Here is an 18,956-nt window from a genome sequence, read left to right on the forward strand (position 1 = left end):
TCTAGTCAACACCAGCATGAGAATTCCCTTCTTTTACACAAGAATGCCATGTACCCTCTTTCATGAACTAGATGCACAGGTGCTTTAACACCCAATGAGAAATCAATGGGTGTTAAGCTGCCTAATTGCGGCATGCAGCATTCTGGCCCAGATATTTCCTTCAATTTTCTAACACTATTAGAGAAATACTGCATAAGCTGGGTCCGAATGCATGTATCATTGAATGGTATGGGAATAGCAAGGAATGGAAGAAGAAAAGAAAAGTTCATTTAAAAAATAGTGCTTTTTATTATAAATTAACAAATGTTGTATTTAAAATCCCTTGAATATAAATATAAATAGATGTGCAAAGTTTTCTTCCAAGTTTGATTTTTTGGTTGAGTCTTCAAGCATGTCTAACAGCCTGCAAGGCTGAAGGGTGGAATCTTTATAAAAGACAGAATGATATTGTTTTAGGCAGGTCTGTAAACATTTCTTTCTGTAAAAACAAAACCTCATCTGCCCTTCTAAAACCCTGATATGGAAAAAAATAAGATGAACACGCAAAATTTGGATTACAGTTTTTTTTTTAAAAAAAAATTATATAAGAGTTCCAGGTAATTCTGTTGTTGCTACATTCCTGTATGTTTTTTCATTCTTTCAGTGCGATTTAGGACCCAAATCTACAACTTATGCTGTAGATGCAAGACAATCTGAAAACCCATGGATAAAGGCAGGAGATTATCAGTCCAGGCAGAGATGCTCAGGTGGAATAACACTTCAGGAAAAATTGCTAGTTCATTCATCATCCATGTTGTTGTTCCAGCAGTTATGTGATTTCTCAGAATGAAGTCCTCCTTTGTTTGCATAATGCCACAGAAAGTGAATGACAATCTTTCTGTGCAAGATGTGCAGTAATAAATCAGTCCATGGGATAGGACGACATAAATTTCTTTCTTTTTTTAAGGCTTAGTCTCATGTGTGGCAGCTTCCTCTGAGAAAGAGGCTTGGGTAAGGAGAAATTCTGCCTCTCCTGGAGGTTGAGAGAGGTAAAGATTTATTTATTTTTAAAAAGTTTCCTCTTAAAACTGAGGAAAAGTTGGTTTTCAGGCACTAGCTGGATTCCAGTGCATTTATTCCATTGTCTGCAGAATGGTTTTGGTCAGAGGTCATTAGAAATGGTGTGGGGCCAGTGCAGAGCAAAAGCTCATTGTAAACTGTCCATCAGTTAGTGAAGTTTGCAAACCATTCTATCTTAACTAGTACAGGCCAGACAGACAATTATCTCAAGGAACAACAGCCTGTTACATAGTCCAGCAGCATCAGTCTCTCTCCCGCATAAAGCACCCCTTGGAAAACCATCCAACACAAACAACAGCAGGACAGTTACTCTGATCTGGGCAGAGGATCCTTGCCCACTTGGCATGCCAGCTCTCCCTTCCGCATTGTGGCTCCTCCTCACATATTCCACAAGCTAGGACAAAAAAAAAAGGTTGTCTTTGTTGTACATAAATCTCCTTTTTCCTCATTTCTCCCCTGCTCTGCTCTTGTGCTTGTGTCATGGGCTCTCTCCACCTCATCTCTGTCCACGTGGAGGGAAAAGTTCCACTTAGAAGGGCGCATCATACTGGTCTAGGAATTCTTTGATGGGACCCGGGAGCTGGGTCATCTTCTCATAGGAGTCCAAGTGGCCATTGACTGTCTTACGGCACAAATGCTGCAGAGTGGAGACGTTGGAGGAGAGGGGGCGGCTCAGCACCAAGGGGATCTTCTCTCCCCCAGAATAGATGTAGTAGGCACGCTTGGGGCGCGACACCTCCCCTGGATGCTGATGCTGCTGATGCTCAGGGAGAGGCATGTAGTGATGGACCAGCTTCAGGACACAGTCAAAGCGCGGGACGGGTTGGCTGCTGTGGGGGTCGCTCTGGAGTGAGAAGCTGCCCCCTTCACACTGGATCCGCAGGTTTTTGGTACCAGACTCTGTCTTGACACTGAGAGTGAAGAAGTGGCGCTGATCCGAGCTGTCGCGGATAAGGAAGGTGCCAGTGGGCTCGGCGCTCAGCAGTAGGTTGGCCTGCCCGCCTGTCACTGCACTCCAGTAGAAGCCGCTCTCCTGCAGCTTGCGCACAGCGTTCACCACCAGCTGGTATTCGCTCTTGGAGCTGAAAGTTTTGAGGCGCAGGCTGGTGTCCAGCGGGTGGCTCATCCCGGCACTGGGGAACTTGCTGTGGGTGACCATGGCGCAGGGAGCCAGCTTTGCAAGCAATCTGGGCTGCAGCCAAGTGCAGCAGCAGCGGTCAGGAGGATGAGGTGAGTATCTAGAGAAGCAAGCAGAGAGAGAAAAGGCGTTAGGGAGAAGACAAAAAGGGCACCTGGGAGCCACTTCTCCTCCCCATAGGGCCCAATCCAGATGAGGACCTCCTCCTCCTCCTTCACTCAGTCATCCTGCTGGAAATCTCCCGTTATTCAGGGTGACCAGACCTCCTCCTTTTCTAGGACATGTACTACATTTCAACAGCTTGTCCAGGAGGAATTCCAAAAGGTCCACCATTTTGAGCATCAGTAAGCAGCATGCTTTTATATTAAGATGAGTGTTTTTAGCTGGCCGTGCCCTACTTTTTTCTTGAATGCTCTACATTCTGCAGTGCCTTGTCCTCCTTGGTGGTGGGGACATGTAGTCACCCTGCTTGCCAGGTATTCCCCGATTTGGTCACCACCACCACTACCACCATCACAATGCCCTCGGGCTGAGCATGAAGCCAAGGGGCACCTGCCTTAGCTGCCCCCTGCCACATGCACCCTAACATCCCACTCTCTCTGTGTTTCCTCCTTCTTGGTCCTGCCTTTTCCCTTTTCCCTCTCTCCCCACCAAGGATGACAATGTCATAACCCAAAGAGGAGGAGGACAAGGCACTGCAATCAAGAAAAATGAAGGACATGACCAAAATAAGAAGCTAGAAACACTCCTAGAAATATAAATGCATGCTTCTGAATCCTGCTCCAAATGCAGGAGAGTTTGGAATTCCTCCTGGACAGAAAATAAAAGCTAACCACACTGCTAGAAACAGAAATCCCCGTTTCTGAGTCCTGCTCCAAAAAGAGGACATTTGGGAATTCCTGCTGGAAAGAAAATAAAAGCTAAAAACCCAGAAATATAAACGCATGCTTCTTAGTCCTGTTCGAAATGGAGGCTCTTTTGGAATGCCTCCTGGAGAGAAAACCAAAGCTAGAAACACTGATCTAAATGCAAAGGCATGCTTCTGAGTCCTGCTCAAAAGCCGGAATGTTTGGAATGCCTCCTGAAGGGAAGAGAAAAGCGAAAAAGACTCCTCTAGCCTCTTCCAGACCGTGGCCACAGAGCCCGAAAAGGCCACACACAAAAACCGATGGATGCCGGCCACGAAAGCCTCCGCCTGCCCTCCTGCTTCTCTTCTTCCTCCGGCTCAAAACTGCAATTTTTGGCATTCCTCCTGGAGAGAAAACCAAAGCTCCAACCGCGGCTTAGAAGCAGAAATGCCTGCGCAAAATGGGGAGATGGTGGAGAGAAAACCCAAAGGCTTCTCTTCGTCCTCTTCCAAACGGAGGAGAGAGAAAAGGCAAAGCGGAGCCCTGCTCCGAAGGGGGATTGGGGGACTCCTCCTGGAGAGAAGAGCCAGAAAGGCCAGCGCCGCTCCTAAGAGGACCAGAGAGGGATGCCTGCCCTCCGAGTCGGGGGATCCCTCCCTCCCTCCCGGGGGCCAGGGGGCTGCTGCCTACCTGGGCGAGGAGGGCACCGAGGAGGAGGAGGAGGAGGAGGAGGAGTTGAGGCTGGGGCCGGCGTCGGGAGCGAGGAGGGCCGTGTCGGCTTGGTCGCCGTGCTGTGCTCCTGACTGCCCAGCCGAGGGAGGTTTTTATCCGCCTGGCTGAGCCCCGCCTCCGGCTTCCTGGAATTGGGCTACTTCTTGTAACCTGGCTCCGGGCTCCGCCTCGGCCTCCAGAGCCAGCCAGCCCCACAGGCAGCCAGCCAGCCAGCCAGCCAGCCGGCAGCGGACGGCCCATTCCGGGCAGCGGGGAGGGAGCCCCCCTCCTCCCTCCCTCCCCAGTCAAGGAAGAAGAAGCCGGGACCTGGCGGGGGGAGGCCCAGCAGCCCCCTCCCTCCCTCTCTCCCTCCCTCCTCGGGGGAGCCAGGCCCAGGGCCTCCTGAGGGCAAGGAGGGGGCTGCCCTGGGCCTGCCCTGGCTGGCCGGAGGGACTCAGCACAGGCCTCCTGGCCTCGGAAGGAAGGGAAGGCCAAAGGCCCCAAAGAAAGACAGGGCTAGGGACCCTCTCCGAAGCATACAGCCGCCCTTCTGAGTCCAGACCCCAAAATAGGGCACTCGGGGCGGGGGGGGGAGTGTAGGGAAACGAAAAGCTCAAAACACTCTAGAAATAGACATCCCCACTTCTTAGTCCTCCTCAGAAGAAAAGTGACCAAATGAAAGGCTCAAAACACTCCTGGAAAAAGAAAGGCCTGCTTCTTAGTTAGTCCTGCTCAGAAGAAAAAAACGGAGGGCATAACCCAAAGAAAGCGAGAAACAATCCAAGTCTAAATTCCTGCTTCTGAGTCCTGCTCCAAAGGGAGGGCACTGGAGAAAAGTGTGAAGTCGACATGGCCATATGAAAGGCTCCAATCACTCCTAGAAACAGAAGTGCCTGCTTCTTAGTCCTCCTCAGAAGAAAAGTGTTAAGATATCACCAGAGCAAGACACATGCTTCTGTGTCTTGCTCAAAAGGGAGGAGGAGGAGGATGTTCAGGAAAAGTGTAAGACCTGACCCATCTACAAAGCTCCAAACGCCCCTAGAAAGGTAACTGCATGCACCTTCTTCCTGCTCAGAAGGAAGGACTTCGGAGAAAAGTTTAAGACCTGACCCAAATACAAAGCTCAAAACACTGCTAGAAATGTAAATACATGCTTAGGCCTGTTCAGAATGGAGGACATTTGAGACAAGTGTAAGAGATGACCAAATAGAAAGGTAAAAACACTCCTAGAAACATCAGCTCTTGCTTCTGATGAGTCCTGCTCAGAATGGAGGACATTTGAGACAAGTGTAAGGTGGCCAAATAAAAGCTAAAAACGCTAATATAAATGTAGATTCATGCTTCTTGCTGATGATCAAAATGGAGGATCTTTAGGAATTCCTCCTTTCCAGGGAAGAAGGGCTCAGTGGGGAATCCTGGGGCCACCCCCCACTTGCTATTGTATCTACATTTTAATGCTTTGAATTGTTTTTAAGTGAGACAGTGTGCTGCAGTGGTTTGAGTGTTGGACTATGACTCTGGAGATCAGGGTTCAAATCCCGGTTTGGGCATGAAAGCCCAATGGGTGACCTTGGGCAAGTCACATATTCTCAGCCTCAAGGGAAGGCAAGGGCTTCCTCTGAAGAAACCTGCCAAGAAAACCTCATGACAAGTCCGCCTTAGGGTCGAACCATAGATCAGAAATGACTTGAAGACAAGCCACACACACAAACAGATTTTTAACTAGTACTGGTATAAATTGTGTTAGCTGCCTTGAGCTTCTATCCCTGGAGAAAGGCAGGATATAAATAATAATAATAATAATAATAATGATAAGGGGTGCTCTGAGGAATTGGGAACCTCTGTACACAGGGTGGCCAGACACCCGCTTTTCCCAGGACATGTCCTACATTTCAGCCTTCTTTCCCAGAGGAATTTCCAAAATATCTTCCATTTTGAGCATGCCCAAGAAGCGTGCATTGACATTTCTGTGAGTGTGTCTAGCATTGTTTATATTAAAGGGATTCACTTTTGTTGTGTCCTTCATTTTTTCCTTGAATGCCCTACATTTTGCCTTGTGCCTTGTCCTCCTGTTAAGACCTCTGGTCACCCTGTCTCTACAAGAATTGGGGAGGGGGCTCAGCAAGTCTGCCTGGCCCCCTGGCTCTTGATCAAGCCTCTTGATGTGCTAGACTGCAACTCCCACCATCCCCCGCTGGCTCTCATTCACTCTTCTGAATGAGCTGTTTCTCTGCAGCCCTTCCAGTCAGTGTTTTGAATTTCTTAGAAGGCAGCATTGTTATTTGAATCCTGTAGCCTGGAGGCGGAGGGTGGCAGCAGTTCTCTAAAGCGTTTTCTTCATCGTTCAACTCTCCTAGCCCCAGTTCTTCTTTCCTATTCCGCTAAGCTGCTGGGTAGGTTGGCTGGCGCTAGGGGGCGCCCTTCCTGGGCAGGCCTATGTGTCTTTCACAAAGCCAGGGCTTGCTAGATCACTGACACCAAAGCATTTGCAGTCCAGAGAGCAAGCCTGGCTGGCAGCTTTCTGGCATGGACCCAATCTTCCAGCCAACTTGCTTTATGAGAAGCTGCTCCTGGAAGCAGTGGCATCATTAGGAGGGTGCTGGGGCACCAAGTGATACTCTAAGTGTAGGGTGACACCACTGCTCCCCAACATTTGCTTTTGGGTAGAAATGGACTGTGGCATTCACCTGTGTCCCTTGAAAATGCTGAAGAGATGATGTGAGTGGGCTGAGGCTCAGTGGGAGGAGAAAGGAGAGGCCCCAGGTGTTTCTTTTTTAATTAAAATTCCCCAAAATTAATTTTTAAATTTCTTTTATAAAACATTTTTTTAAAATTGTTTAAAAACATCACATTTTACCAACTGTTCACTTTAAGCACATAAAACTTTGTATAGTGGGGGCTCCTCATCCATGGACAGCAACCCCCCGTTGTCTTCAATGGTAGTGTGTGCACGCGGCCACACTAGTGGCTGCACACACATTGGGCCACCATTAGGGAGAATGGGACTTGAGGTCCCAAGTTTTTTTTTGGTATCCACGGGGTGGTGGTGGTTCAGGAATGGATCCCCCGTGGATACAAAAGTCCAACTATGTAAATACATTTAGGCTGTGCATATGATATTGTAATTTAAAAGTACAATTTTAATTGGGCTAGTTGTTTATGTTGCAACTATAACCGTTAGATTCAGTGATAAAGGGGAATTAGGACTTACGAGTAACATTAGTACCAAAAACATTACTAAGGATTCTGGTAGTGGAGGAGGTCAATGGAGGGGGTGACACCATTAGTTACTACACAGGTGATGGCAACTCTAGTGATGCCACTGCCTGGAAGGAGGGGGAAAGCAATTTTTTGCCCTCTTGTAGATGGTTAGTTGGCCCTCCACATTTGTGGCTTTGACTTTTGAGGATTTGATTATTTGGAGTTTTGATTAATATGTTGTCTCTAGGAATCTCTAGGTCCTCCAGCACAACTCTGCCAGGAGTTGACCATAGAATTGTGCTGGAGAACCTAGAGAAAACACTTCCTCAAGCATTTGTAGGTCCTCCAGCATGATTCTATTATCAGTTTCTAGCAGATGTTGATCATAGAGTTGCACTGGAGGACCTGGGGATTTCTGGAGAGGTGTTCTCGCAGGTAAAAATAATAAAGTTTTTTTTTAATTTGCGGGTTTTCCACATTCACAGGGGTCCTTCACACCTAACCCCACTGAATGTGGAGGGAACACTGTAAACTGGTTTAACACCACTTCAACTGCCATGGCTCCGTGCTATTGAATTCTGGGAATGGTAGTTTGTTGTAGCACCAGACTTTTGTGAGGTTGGATACCAGATTAGGAAAGGCTGACACTGACATGTGATCAAGCAGCATCAAGAGCAGGAATATCATTTTAAGGGAAGATTTAAGACACTCCTATGGAAGGTTCCAGAAGCTTGCTTCCCTGCACTGCTGAAATAATGCAGTTTAACACAGCTTTAAGTACCATGGCTCCATTTAATGCAATTCTGGGATTTGTAGATTTGTGAGATATTTATCTTTCTCTGTTAGAGAGCTCTGATGCCACAATCAACTACAGTTCCCAGAATTCCACAGCATTGAGCCATGGTAGTTAAAGTGGTGTCAAACTGGATTATTTTTGCTCTTGATGCTGCTTGATCACATATCAGTGTCAGCCTAGTGAATTGGGCATCTCTCCAGCATCCTTTGGTGATGCCTTGCTCATATATTGCAAAGAATACTACCCAACACACCCAGCCACCCACCCACAAGCCTAGTGGACCCTGGGGGAATCTTAAATGCTCCAAATGTTACTTGGGAGATTTACTTGGGGGGCGAGGGTAATTTTTAGCATGGTCTATTTTATGCCATGCATAATATGATTATGTTTGAGAAGCCTAAACAGCAAATACAGAAATGTGCTTTTTTAAAAAAGCTCTTTCTCTTTGGAATAGAATGCAGAAGAGGACCAAAAGAATATAAAATCTACAGACAGTATTGTATCCTTGGGGTTCTGTTGACCACAGCTTTTATCTTGCAATCATTGTATCTACTGAATTTATGGAGGGTCCAGCCACAGGTCTTGTTGACAAGCAATGCCTTCCCAATGTCACCCTCCAGAATTCCCCCAAATTTTATTTTGTTGCATTACTTTACTTATGCACTGCTTTTTTTGCAAAGCTGGGGCTCCTGAGCAGATTATGAAATAAAAAATAAACACAAGTGAAAACACATGCAGATAAAGTATACAAAAACTATTGTTAAATGATATTGAATTTTCTAGAGAATTAAAAACATTGAAAACATCCCAATTTAAAATCAAAGGACAGAAATAGCATAATGCACTAAGGAAAGCCCCAAAGAGTCTAACATTTTGTTAATAAAAGAAAATATAAAATAACTACAAACTACTGTCTTTTCTTGGGTAGCAGTAGGAGCCTTCTTTTTTCAAAACTACAATGGAGGCAACATTTCTTTTCTTACTGACCCCTCTATCTGCAAAGCAATCATAGAGAGTGGCTTAAATCATATAAACTGAACAATGCTTCCAGGGATATCCTCTCCTTGTGCTGCTGTCACTCAGAAGGCATTTCCCAAAATCTCAGCTGGATGATGATGACAAAAAGTTCTGTGTAAATGTTTTCCAGTGTTTGCTATGGAGAAGAAGGTCTCCTTACATACCTCCCTCCTTCCTACACTTAGCATTTTGTAGTGTTTGGCAGGGTGTCCTTGGACTTTGGGAATTCTTGGGGTTTAATTGTCCACAGAGTTCTAAGCTGTCGGTTTGTTTTTTGTTTTTACTCTCTCCAAGGGCAGGCTTCCATCCTATCCTTACTTGCCCTTCTCAGAAAAGTTGCAGGGCAGGAAGACAAACTGAGTATGAGACATTTTGGGAACAAGAAATGCTAGATCCTCTCTCCCTTTCTTATCTTGATTCAGTAGCAGAGGGCTTGGGAAAACAGGTCAGGTCAGTCTATTAACCACTGAGTGGATGTGCTGCAGTAACAGCTTGTAATAGAAGGAGCTGGTTTTGCAAGAAGTACAGGAGACTGAGGATACCTTCCTAGGAGACTTATGTGCTCAGTTTTGGGTTAGGCTGTTGGAATTTTTCCAAGAGGCAAGGAATGTGATGCATAGGCTGGAACAACATAAAAGGACATGGGTTGGGGGGGGGGCTAAAACCTTTGGTTCAGTGTGAAAGCTACATGGCACTTTATGCCACCATTGAATTTGCTGCAGCCATTTCTGGCTTTGGGGCCATAACTCCCACTTTGTTGACCATTGGCCATCCAGGCTAGGACTGATAGGAAATGGTGCCACAAATTTCCCTCTCCTCCTTCACAAAAGTGAGTAGGGCTGATCAGATGTGCTCCCTTAAATGCTTGGAAGCATGCATTGGGACTTCTGATAGGCTGTGATTTCCCACAGTATGTCCACTGTAAATGTAAGTCCTTTCACAATGGATATATTTAATGCTAGAAATATTAATGCACCATAGATGTAGTTTTCTGAGAGCATGGCTGGAATCTTGTTGTTAAGTTGCAAATGGATTAGACCTACTGACTCAGTTGATAAATGGTGTGTCAATAAAACCCATTGATTATGGGATTATGGCTCTAATTATGGAGTTAATCACATGGATGAATCCCGTGCAGAAACTAGATTTAAAGTGAAGAAAGCCTGCTTTTGTGGGTTGTTTTTCACATGATGTTTGGGGTTAACCCGAACAGAAAGTAGAAAAACCCCACGAATGCAGGTTGTTTTTAAGATGATGTTTACGTGAAAGAGAAATAACACAAAAATAACCCAAAGAGAACGCGAACAAAACCAGCTCCTTTTTACTTTCAGGAAATTCCAAAAGAAGAAAGGGGTGGTTTTTGTTGGGTTTCCATTTGGGTTATTTTTGCATTATTTCTCTTTCTACCAACTTGTTTAGCGGATTTTAAAATCCTGTTTCTGCACAGGATTTGCCTCCGTGTGATAAACAAAAGCTAACAATTGGATTTAAACCAATAACTTTAATAGCTCAATAAATATGGTACTTGTTTGCTACTTGAAATCTGACCGTGTGCCCTCAGGCTTACACTTTACATTTTCATAGCTCTGAAAATTCAGAGGCTATATGCTTTCATCATATCTTTGATTAATGCCAGGGCTGTGTGGCTAAATGAATGTCATGGCCGCCTTCTACATAGTTCCAGTGATGCTGATAATAAGAGTCATTTTATTTACCTCCAGCCCCATGGCACTCCTCTTGCTTATATTGTGTCTGTCATTTGATAAAGATGTTTTTTAAAAGAATATATAATTTCTTTGTGTCCTCACTTATTGGCTATGTGCCCACCTTCCATGGATTCTGGTAGCTTTGAAATATTTGATGAGTGATGGAAAAGTAATCTGGACAAACCAAAAGGCTACTACTACTACTACTACTAATATTTATTTATATTCTGCTTAATCTTGAGGAATCAAAGTGGATTACAGCAGCAAAACAAGATACAATTTTTAAAAAGCATTAAAAGTTCCAAGATCCCCATCCCTCCCCCCCATCATAAAAACATAATAAACGCTAAAAAGAGATTAAACCAGGGGAAAAAAGTTAAAAACAATGGTACAGTATACAATAACAATTAAAATGAGATAAAATTTCAAGTGGAGACCAGGTAGAGTAAAAGGTAAAGATGGAGAATAATGGGGGGGGGAGGGGAGGCAGGTCAATAAGGATGTTCTAATCCAGAAAGGCTTGCCAGAAGAGATCCATCTTAATAGCCTTCTTAAAGGTTTCCAAGGTGGTAATCTGACAGATCTCGTCTGGCAGGTCATTCCAGAGTCTAGGAATGGCTACAGAAAAGGATCGCTGGGTCACTCCATCTTCACATTGTTCTACCATTTCAGGAACATTACTTGGTCAGATGTATGATTCCCTTGCTAGCTGCATGTTTCTCCGTTGCAGAAACACAGTGTTGGAAAGCTCATCAGTATACTGCCACAACCAACACAGAATGATCACTAATGGTGGATTAAATTGAAACATACAAATCTGAGTGGTATTCCTTTGGGGTGGTTCATGGGTATGTGTGCCACTTTTGTTTCTTTCTGTGCAAGGAGTTGGAAGAAATTCTGCAAAGGGGATAGTACTAGTCATACTAGTTGTCACCATCTCCCTACTCCTATCAGTATTCAAATAGTGAATGATATGGTAAGACCAGCCCTGGCCCATGATGGGTGAGTTCTGGTTATGACCATCTCCTATGCCGTCCCTCATCTGATGTCCTCTTGTTGGTGGAAGATCTAATATATATGTATTAGAACTGACCTTGAGAATAAGGTCTGTATGCACCACTGTATGCACAGAGAGGAGGAGAAGGGCGGGAAGGAGAAGGAAAGTTTCTCTTGCTTCAGGGCAGCTGCCATCAGCAGCCAGGAATAAACACCAGCAAGCAGTTCTGGGAAGTGAAGCTGCAATAGCAGCTGCTCTGAAATGCAAACAAGAAGATGCTGCCTGGAGCCTTTTCCTGGAGTAGGAGAGCATGTTAGAGTCAAGCAAGGAGCATGAAAAGGACCCACAGCTCTGGCAGTTCATTTCTTTTAAAGCTGGGGTGGATGTAAGACCATAAGATTTGGGGACCACATTGGGTCCATGCAGGTCTTCAGAAAATGGAATGGATCAGCTGGAGCCAAGCCCTAAAACAAAGCCTCCTTGTCTCTTAATCCTAAAGCTGGATGGCAACAGATTGAGGTTACTTAGTAGCAGTGAGAGGGCTAAGCCCCACATTTTCTCAATAGCAGATCATTCCCAGGTGGTTTTCCATCCAGGCAATTTACAGAGCTGTGTGTATGCGTGTGTGTGTATGCTGCCAAATCAGCAGTTTAGAAATATTCCTTTTTTGGGACTACTGCTCTCAGAATCTTCTAGCTATCATGGTCAGTGTGGGTTGTATCTTTTTGTTCAACTTCTGGGAGTTGTATTTTTTATCACAGCTCTCAAAATCTCCTGCATTATTCCACGTAGCATTTGATTCATTTGCTATATTTCTGACCAAAGTCTTATTTGCTGGTACTGGTTGATTTTTATTTTATTTGTCATTCTAATGACTTATGAGCTGAATAACTTTTTGGAGCGACTATCATTTTTATATTTTTAATGAAACTATAATGAACTGTGTGAGAAACATCACCCTGAAAAGTAATCAATCAAATTGTCTTCTTCCTTCCATTCATTTCCTTTAGCTACTTCAGAAACCTTTCCTCTGAAACCCACTTCAGTTTATTTTTATTTTAGTCCTAAATACTTATGTGCAAGATTCACTGACTTCATTGTCTGATGTGTGAAAGAGGCAGTACAGACAAGAAGAAAGGGACAGCCAGAGGCCATCCCTTTCTTCTCTGGATCATTGCTGTAGCAAACACATGCCTGCGGCAACGATCCAACTAAAAAAGGAGCTCCAAAACAGAGCTCCTTTTTGCGCCATCATAAGGGCTGTGATGCAGCCCTTATGATGACGCTTCCAGCTAGAGCCATTTGGGCGCTCTGATGCCTTTATGTCACGAGGCTGCACCCTGTATGGACGGGGCCGCAGCCTTATGATGTAATGGTGCTGTTATTAGGGCTTGGCGAATGTGGAAGCTGAGCCACACTGAGCCCTTATATCACCACCACCACACCGCTTCATGCCGGTATGTACTGGCCCAAAGTTTTCTTTTTAGCTACAGTTACAGAGAAACGGAGAGGGGGAAGTAATTGTAGTTGGGGAAATGGAAACAAGGTATACAATTATGCACCGAAGAACAGCCAGCATGGTGTAATGCTTTGAGCATTGCTCTAGGACAGTGATGGCAAACCTTTTAGGATCTGAGATTCCAAACTAAAAGGCTTTCCATTACCTGGTGTTACCCAGTGCTGGGGGCAGAACTTCCAGGAAGAACAGGATTTCTGCCCACCAGGGGTGAGACTTCCACCTTCCGGGGGTGGGACTTCTGGGCTGGACTGCTTCCTCCCACCCTCCTGGGCCTTTAGCTGCCTCCGGAGATGTAGCTGAAGGCCCAGGGGGTGAGGGGGCAAGAAGAGGAACAGGTGTGCTCCTGTTCCTCTCCCCCCCCACACACCGCCAGGCCTTTAGTTGCCTCTCTGGAGACAGCTGAAGGCCCGGGATGGCTGGGAAGAGGAGGAACAGGCATGTGCCTGTTCCTCCTCTTCCCCACCCTCCACATGCCCTCCACATGCCCTGAAAAATGGCTTTGTGTACCATCTGTGGCACATGTGCCATAGGTCCGCCACCATGGCTCTAGGATTTGAAAACTCAGTGGATGATCTTGGACAAGTCGCCCGCTCTCATTCTCTGAGGAAGGAAATAACAAAATTTCCTTATGAACAAATCTGGCCAAGAGAATCCTGTGATAGATTTGCCTTCGGGTCGCTTTAAGTCAGAAATGAAGGCACACAACAACAACATGTGCAGTGAAAATAAGACATTAGAATGGAAATTTATAACAGTATGAACACACAGAAACCCTTGCAGAAGTTTTTAGAGTTCATGACACAGAACATCCCTACCCACCCACCCACCCTGTATCTTAAAAGTACCAATTTTGGAAGCATTCATTTTATGAGATGTCAGGAATAGATGGGCAACTTTATTGCTGAAGTAATACAATTGATTTGTTGATATTTGCAATTAATGAGATTGCCATGAGTAAACAGATGTTTTGAAGGCACCTCTTCCCACAATTCCTTTGAAAGAAACAGCCAGCAATACAGGGCATAAGCAAGGATCGAAGCCAGCATTGTCCTTGGCTCTTTTCTTTCTTTCTTTCTTTCTTTCTTTCTTTCTTTCTTTCTTTCTGCATTGGATCTGAGTGTGGGGCATTTTTGCAGGTGAAAAATCTGTTCTTTAAAAAGGTGTGTTTGTAAATAATCTTCACCTCTTGTCTATCTGTATGATTAGTTTATCTTCTTTTCACAACCTCTTTTTCTAATCAATTAGCTGTGGAATTCCCCTTCTTCTCTTCCCTTAAATCCAGTGAACTTGGAAAAGCCATTTCATATTACCTAGAAAAGTTTAAGGAAGAGAAAGAGGAAGTGGAGTAATAATGAGAAAAGAAGGAGAGGGGGAAAAAGAAAATGAGCTAATACTGGATTCTTTTTGTTACTAATGTCATCTTATAGGTCCTTAGTCCAGAATGGTTCACAATAGCTTCTTGATGTTGAAACAAAGTTTGTGGAAACCTAATACTCCACTTTCCAGGAAGAGTTACGTGTTTGGACTACTCATTGCTGGCCAACTGTTCCAGGTGTAAATGCAACATATATAATGGCAGGTATATGGATCAGGACCCAGAATGCAAGAATGGGATTTTCCTTAAGAAAGTGTCTTGCTCTGTACCTTTTATCTTGAGGTGTAACTGCTTTCAGTTAAGAAACACACAGTGGGTATGTTATGTGGGGGCTCATCAATTCAAGAGCAATATTGACAAGCTGGAGCATGTCCAGAGGAGAGTAACCAAAATGGTAAAAGGTCTGGAAGCTATGTCATATGAGAAGCGACTTAGGGATCTGGGTATGTTTAGCCTCAGGAAGAGATGGTTTAGAGGTGACATCATAGACATTTTAAAATATTTGAAGGGATATCGTATTGAAGATGTAACAAGCTTCTTTTCTGCTGCTCTAGAAACTAGGACATGGAGCAATGAATTCAAACTACAGGAAAAAACATTAGGAAGAATTTCCTGACAGTAAGCTCTTTGACAGTGGAATATGCTGCCATGGAGAGTGGTGGGCTCTTCTTCTTTGGAGGTTTTTAAACAGAGGCTTCGATTGTGTCTTCCTGCATGGCAGAGTGTTGGACTAGATGACTCTTATGGTCACTTCCAACTCTGTGATTCTATGATTCATCATGAAACTGATTTTTTAAACACATGCAACATTTCTGTATTATATCTGTAGTTTTTTAAAGGTAATGTTGTTTCATATAACATGAAACACCATTACTTGCAACAAAACTAGAGTTCTCAGGGGTCATTGAAAAGACAACTCTAACATTTCAATGGTTTGGTAAAGGTGCTTTATTGGATTCTACTTTAATACAGGTTTGCTGTAGTCTACTGTTCCAGGAAATCTTGTGACTTCTTAAATTACAATCAAGGAGATTCTGACTAAACATTAGAAGCCCTTTCACCCTATGCAGGTAAAGAACTATGATTCCAGTTCAACTGCCATGGCTTCATCCTATGAAATCATGGGGCTTGTAGTTTTGTCAGAAGCACTAGAGGAGCTCTTTGACTGAGAATTTGAAGTACTTCTCCTTAAACTGCAAATTCCAGGATTCCATAGGATGGAGCCATGGCAGTGAAATAAGATTATAGTGCTGTGGGATCATGTGAAAGTGCTGGGAAGAACTTCCTGATGGTAAGAACTGTTCAGTAATGATGTGGACGACTGGGTGAAACAGTAGAACTGGCCTTGGAGGGTGGAGGAGGCACACCTTCACTGGTATACTTTTGCTGTGGATTACCTGCATTGGCAGAGGATTGAAGTAGATCACCACTGGTGTCCCTTCCAGCTCTACAACCCTTTGATTCTATAAACATGAATGCATTTATTGTTGTAAGAACATTTTGAAGCTACATCTTTATCTCCTCAGATGCATTCCTATATGCTATTCTAGACCCCAGTTACAGCAGCAGCAGAACTGTGAATTAGAGCAGGGCTGAAGAAGTAAGGGGCACAGTAAGACTGGTAAGAAGTGGAAGGTGCCTACAGAAGTGGGGTGTGTGTTCTCTCTGGATGGCCATCTATTGGGGATGCTTTGGTTTTGTGTTCTGGCATGGCAGGGGGTTGGACTGGATGGCCCTTGTGGTCTCTTCCAACTCTGATTCTATTACTATTACTCTTTGACTAGATTTCACTGGTACAAGGAAGGGAATGCCTAAGCTGGAGCTGTAGGTTTAGTTCATTTGTCTGACCTCATGTTGAATCAAGCAAGCGAATCAAGAAGCTGCAGCGTAACTATATGTTCATCTCCAGAGTGTGTGATCTGGCACATCTGACAAATAATGTATTCTGTAGGATATTACTGGGTAGTGAAATGTCCCTGTTTGGAATAGATTTCTTGTTCCAGAGTTGCATGCTGTCAAGAAGAAAAGCAAAGGGGAATGGGGATGAGAAGACAGTTGAGCTAAACTAAATATTTAAGCAGTTTCTGCCAAACTAATCAGCCATAAAGTTTATTCTGATCCCCCTCCTAGATAGGGAGGAGCAAGTCACATGTCTTGCACTTTAGAATCCAGCGTGATAGACAAGAGGCGACCATAACTCCTGGCCTTGTGGCAGGAGTAAAGATCCTGTTCCAAAAACTCAGCCAGGCTTGTAGAGGCTTGGAAACCAATATGTTTATTTAGAAAATCCACTCAGTCTACCTCCTACTGTTCCACTGTTGAGTCAGTCCCTGTTGGGCAAGATTCATGTCACGCAGAAGAAGTTTAGTCAGTTCACCATTTACTGTTAGAGGATGGAAATAGATTCCACAAGGGCTGATGCTGCATTTAGCTCTGCAAAGGGCTCCATTTTGCTCAGCCCCCCCCCCCCCTCTCTCTCTGCCTTTAAATCACCTGTTGACTTATGGCGACCTCATTATTTTTACAGGGTTTTCTTAGGAAAAAAATCCTTTCAGAGGTGCAGGAGTAGAAATCATGCAGCCCTTCAGGCTGTGCTGCACTGCAAATTCCCACATTCCTCATTATTAGATGTGAAGGCTAGGGCTGCTGGAAGTTGTAGTCCAAAAACATTTGGAAAACCACATGATTCCCATCTCTAGTGGAAGCCGGGTTAGGCCATTTCTTTGGTCTTCTTGAAGATGATCTCAGTGAGGCAAGGAGCAGCAAAAGGACTAGAACTTGGAAAGGTTACTTTTAGAACAACAGCTCTCCAAATCTGTCATGCTGAGGGAGTTGTACTCTAAAAATTAACTTTTCCAAGTTCTAGTGATCCTCAGTGATCCTTCAAGGCCTCAGTGATAATTAAGAGCCATGAAAAATAAATAATGTGGATTTGGTCTATGATAATTTTGTAGGGAAAATATGAAAAGAAATGCAGGGATAGAAACTGAGTTTATTGCATTATTCTTGGACAAGGTAATATTCTTCAACAGATGGTGAACAGGAAAAAACAATGCAGCTGAAGCAAAATATGGTTTTCAATGCATGTTCTTAAATTTTCTCATTGAAATTAGTGGGACTTAACAATGCCACATGTTAGCAGGTGTGCACTCTAATTTTATCATTACTGAATAAAAAAATATATGCTTGGTAACAGATATATTATTTGACTGGTGACACAGAGTATGAAAAATCTGGAAAGCTGCAAAAAAAAAAAAAAAAAAAGCAGGGGAGAAGGGAAGATAATAAAGAATCTTGAGTTGCAAATACTATCTCAAAACCAGGGGCAATGTTTTCAAACATTTCACCATCATTACTATTTTACTACACAAAAAATTAAAAATTAAAAAAATGGCACAATTATATGAGAGTGGGGAGGGTATAATGGGAAATGCTGAAGAAAATGAGGAGTGTCCATCTTGGCTGGATATAATTTAAAACACATACACACCATCTCTGTAGAGTCCTGGGGCCCATTCCCGTTACTCAGGTATGATTCCAGTCTAATTGCCATGGTTTCACCCTATGGAATTCTGGGATTGGCAGATTAGGGAGGTGCATTTGGAATCCTCAGCCAGGGAGTTCCTCTGGTGCCTCATGCTGCTATAATTGTCTAGTGTGAAAGTGCTCCAAAACTGTCAGAATTAATATGGTCCCTCTTGCTGCTCTTTGCTTTTGGTGTTTAGCCTTGCCCTGCAAACGTGGAAATGTAGAAAGCCAGTGCTGAATATCACATGGGCTAAACTGAGAGGTTCTGCTTCTGAAATAGAACTATAATGGCATGCTTTGAACTAGCTGGTACAAAAAAGCATATCCTTCAACATTTCACAGATGAAAACTGGGGCATGTGTGACCAAGCAATTTGGCCAAGATGTTTGGCCAAGATGGCACAAGTTATTAATGAAGAGGGACAAATTAGGAAAGGCTTAATCAGTCTGCTTTTACCTAAATCTACAGGGAAGCACAAGATTCCACCCCTTCCCTCTCTCCCTCTGCTGAGTTGTTTTTGTGCAAACTATTTTGGTACTTTTAACTCATTTTTCTGCAAATGGAGTAAATTGAGGAGTAGGGAAGTGGGAAGAGAAGATAGCAATTCGGACATTTTAAAAGCAGCTGCAAAAGTGAGGTAAGTATTTGAGGGTATGAGAAAAGTTAGTTTCTCATTTGCAGATTGGAAGTACCAGTATATCATCAGCATTTCTAGATGGCTTTGATACTAGAAACCAATCAGAAACATTTCGTACCTTTGGTGGTGATGATGAAACATTAGAGGAGAGGGAGTGGGGAGCCAAATGCTTACTATAGCTGGAAGGGGCTGTACATCTTGGCACAAGGATTCAGCACATGCACCACTGAGAAAACCATTCATGCCACCCTTCTCCTGTCTGCCATGTCCTTGACAGAAGGAAGCTGCAGCTCAGCCACAAGGACTTGCAGCCAGACCAGCTCATGCAGTAGCAGCATCTTTGATCCACCTGCCTGCAGTTCACACAGATCCTGTTATGCTGTTCTTACTGATTCCAGCAGTTGACCACTGTAACCAGAGGCAG

The 18,956-nt window shown here is 44.1% G+C and overlaps 1 protein-coding gene across 1 annotated transcript; it reads right to left on the reverse strand.

The window, feature by feature from the left end:
- Nucleotides 1-285: 285 nt before the first annotated feature.
- On the reverse strand, nt 286-3,865 carry SOCS3 (suppressor of cytokine signaling 3). Its single transcript, XM_089538635.1, has 2 exons — nt 3,736-3,865; nt 286-2,297 (listed from the first exon to the last, which is right to left on the reverse strand). Exon 2 carries the CDS (start codon nt 2,216-2,218, stop codon nt 1,589-1,591), a length of 630 nt encoding a protein of 209 aa, XP_089394761.1. The 5' UTR covers nt 2,219-2,297; nt 3,736-3,865; the 3' UTR covers nt 286-1,588.
- Between the last annotated feature and the right edge of the window lie 15,091 nt (nt 3,866-18,956).

Source organism: Sceloporus occidentalis, unplaced genomic scaffold (assembly GCF_023333645.1).
Source record: "Sceloporus occidentalis isolate IW3139 unplaced genomic scaffold, rSceOcc1.0.p SCAF_1, whole genome shotgun sequence".
Classification (NCBI taxonomy): domain Eukaryota; kingdom Metazoa; phylum Chordata; class Lepidosauria; order Squamata; family Phrynosomatidae; genus Sceloporus; species Sceloporus occidentalis.

Excerpts from the sequence above, each read along its gene's own strand:
- SOCS3 (XM_089538635.1), bottom strand. The coding sequence starts at position 2,218 with ATGGTCACCCACAGCAAGTTCCCCAGTGCCGGGATGAGCCACCCGCTG.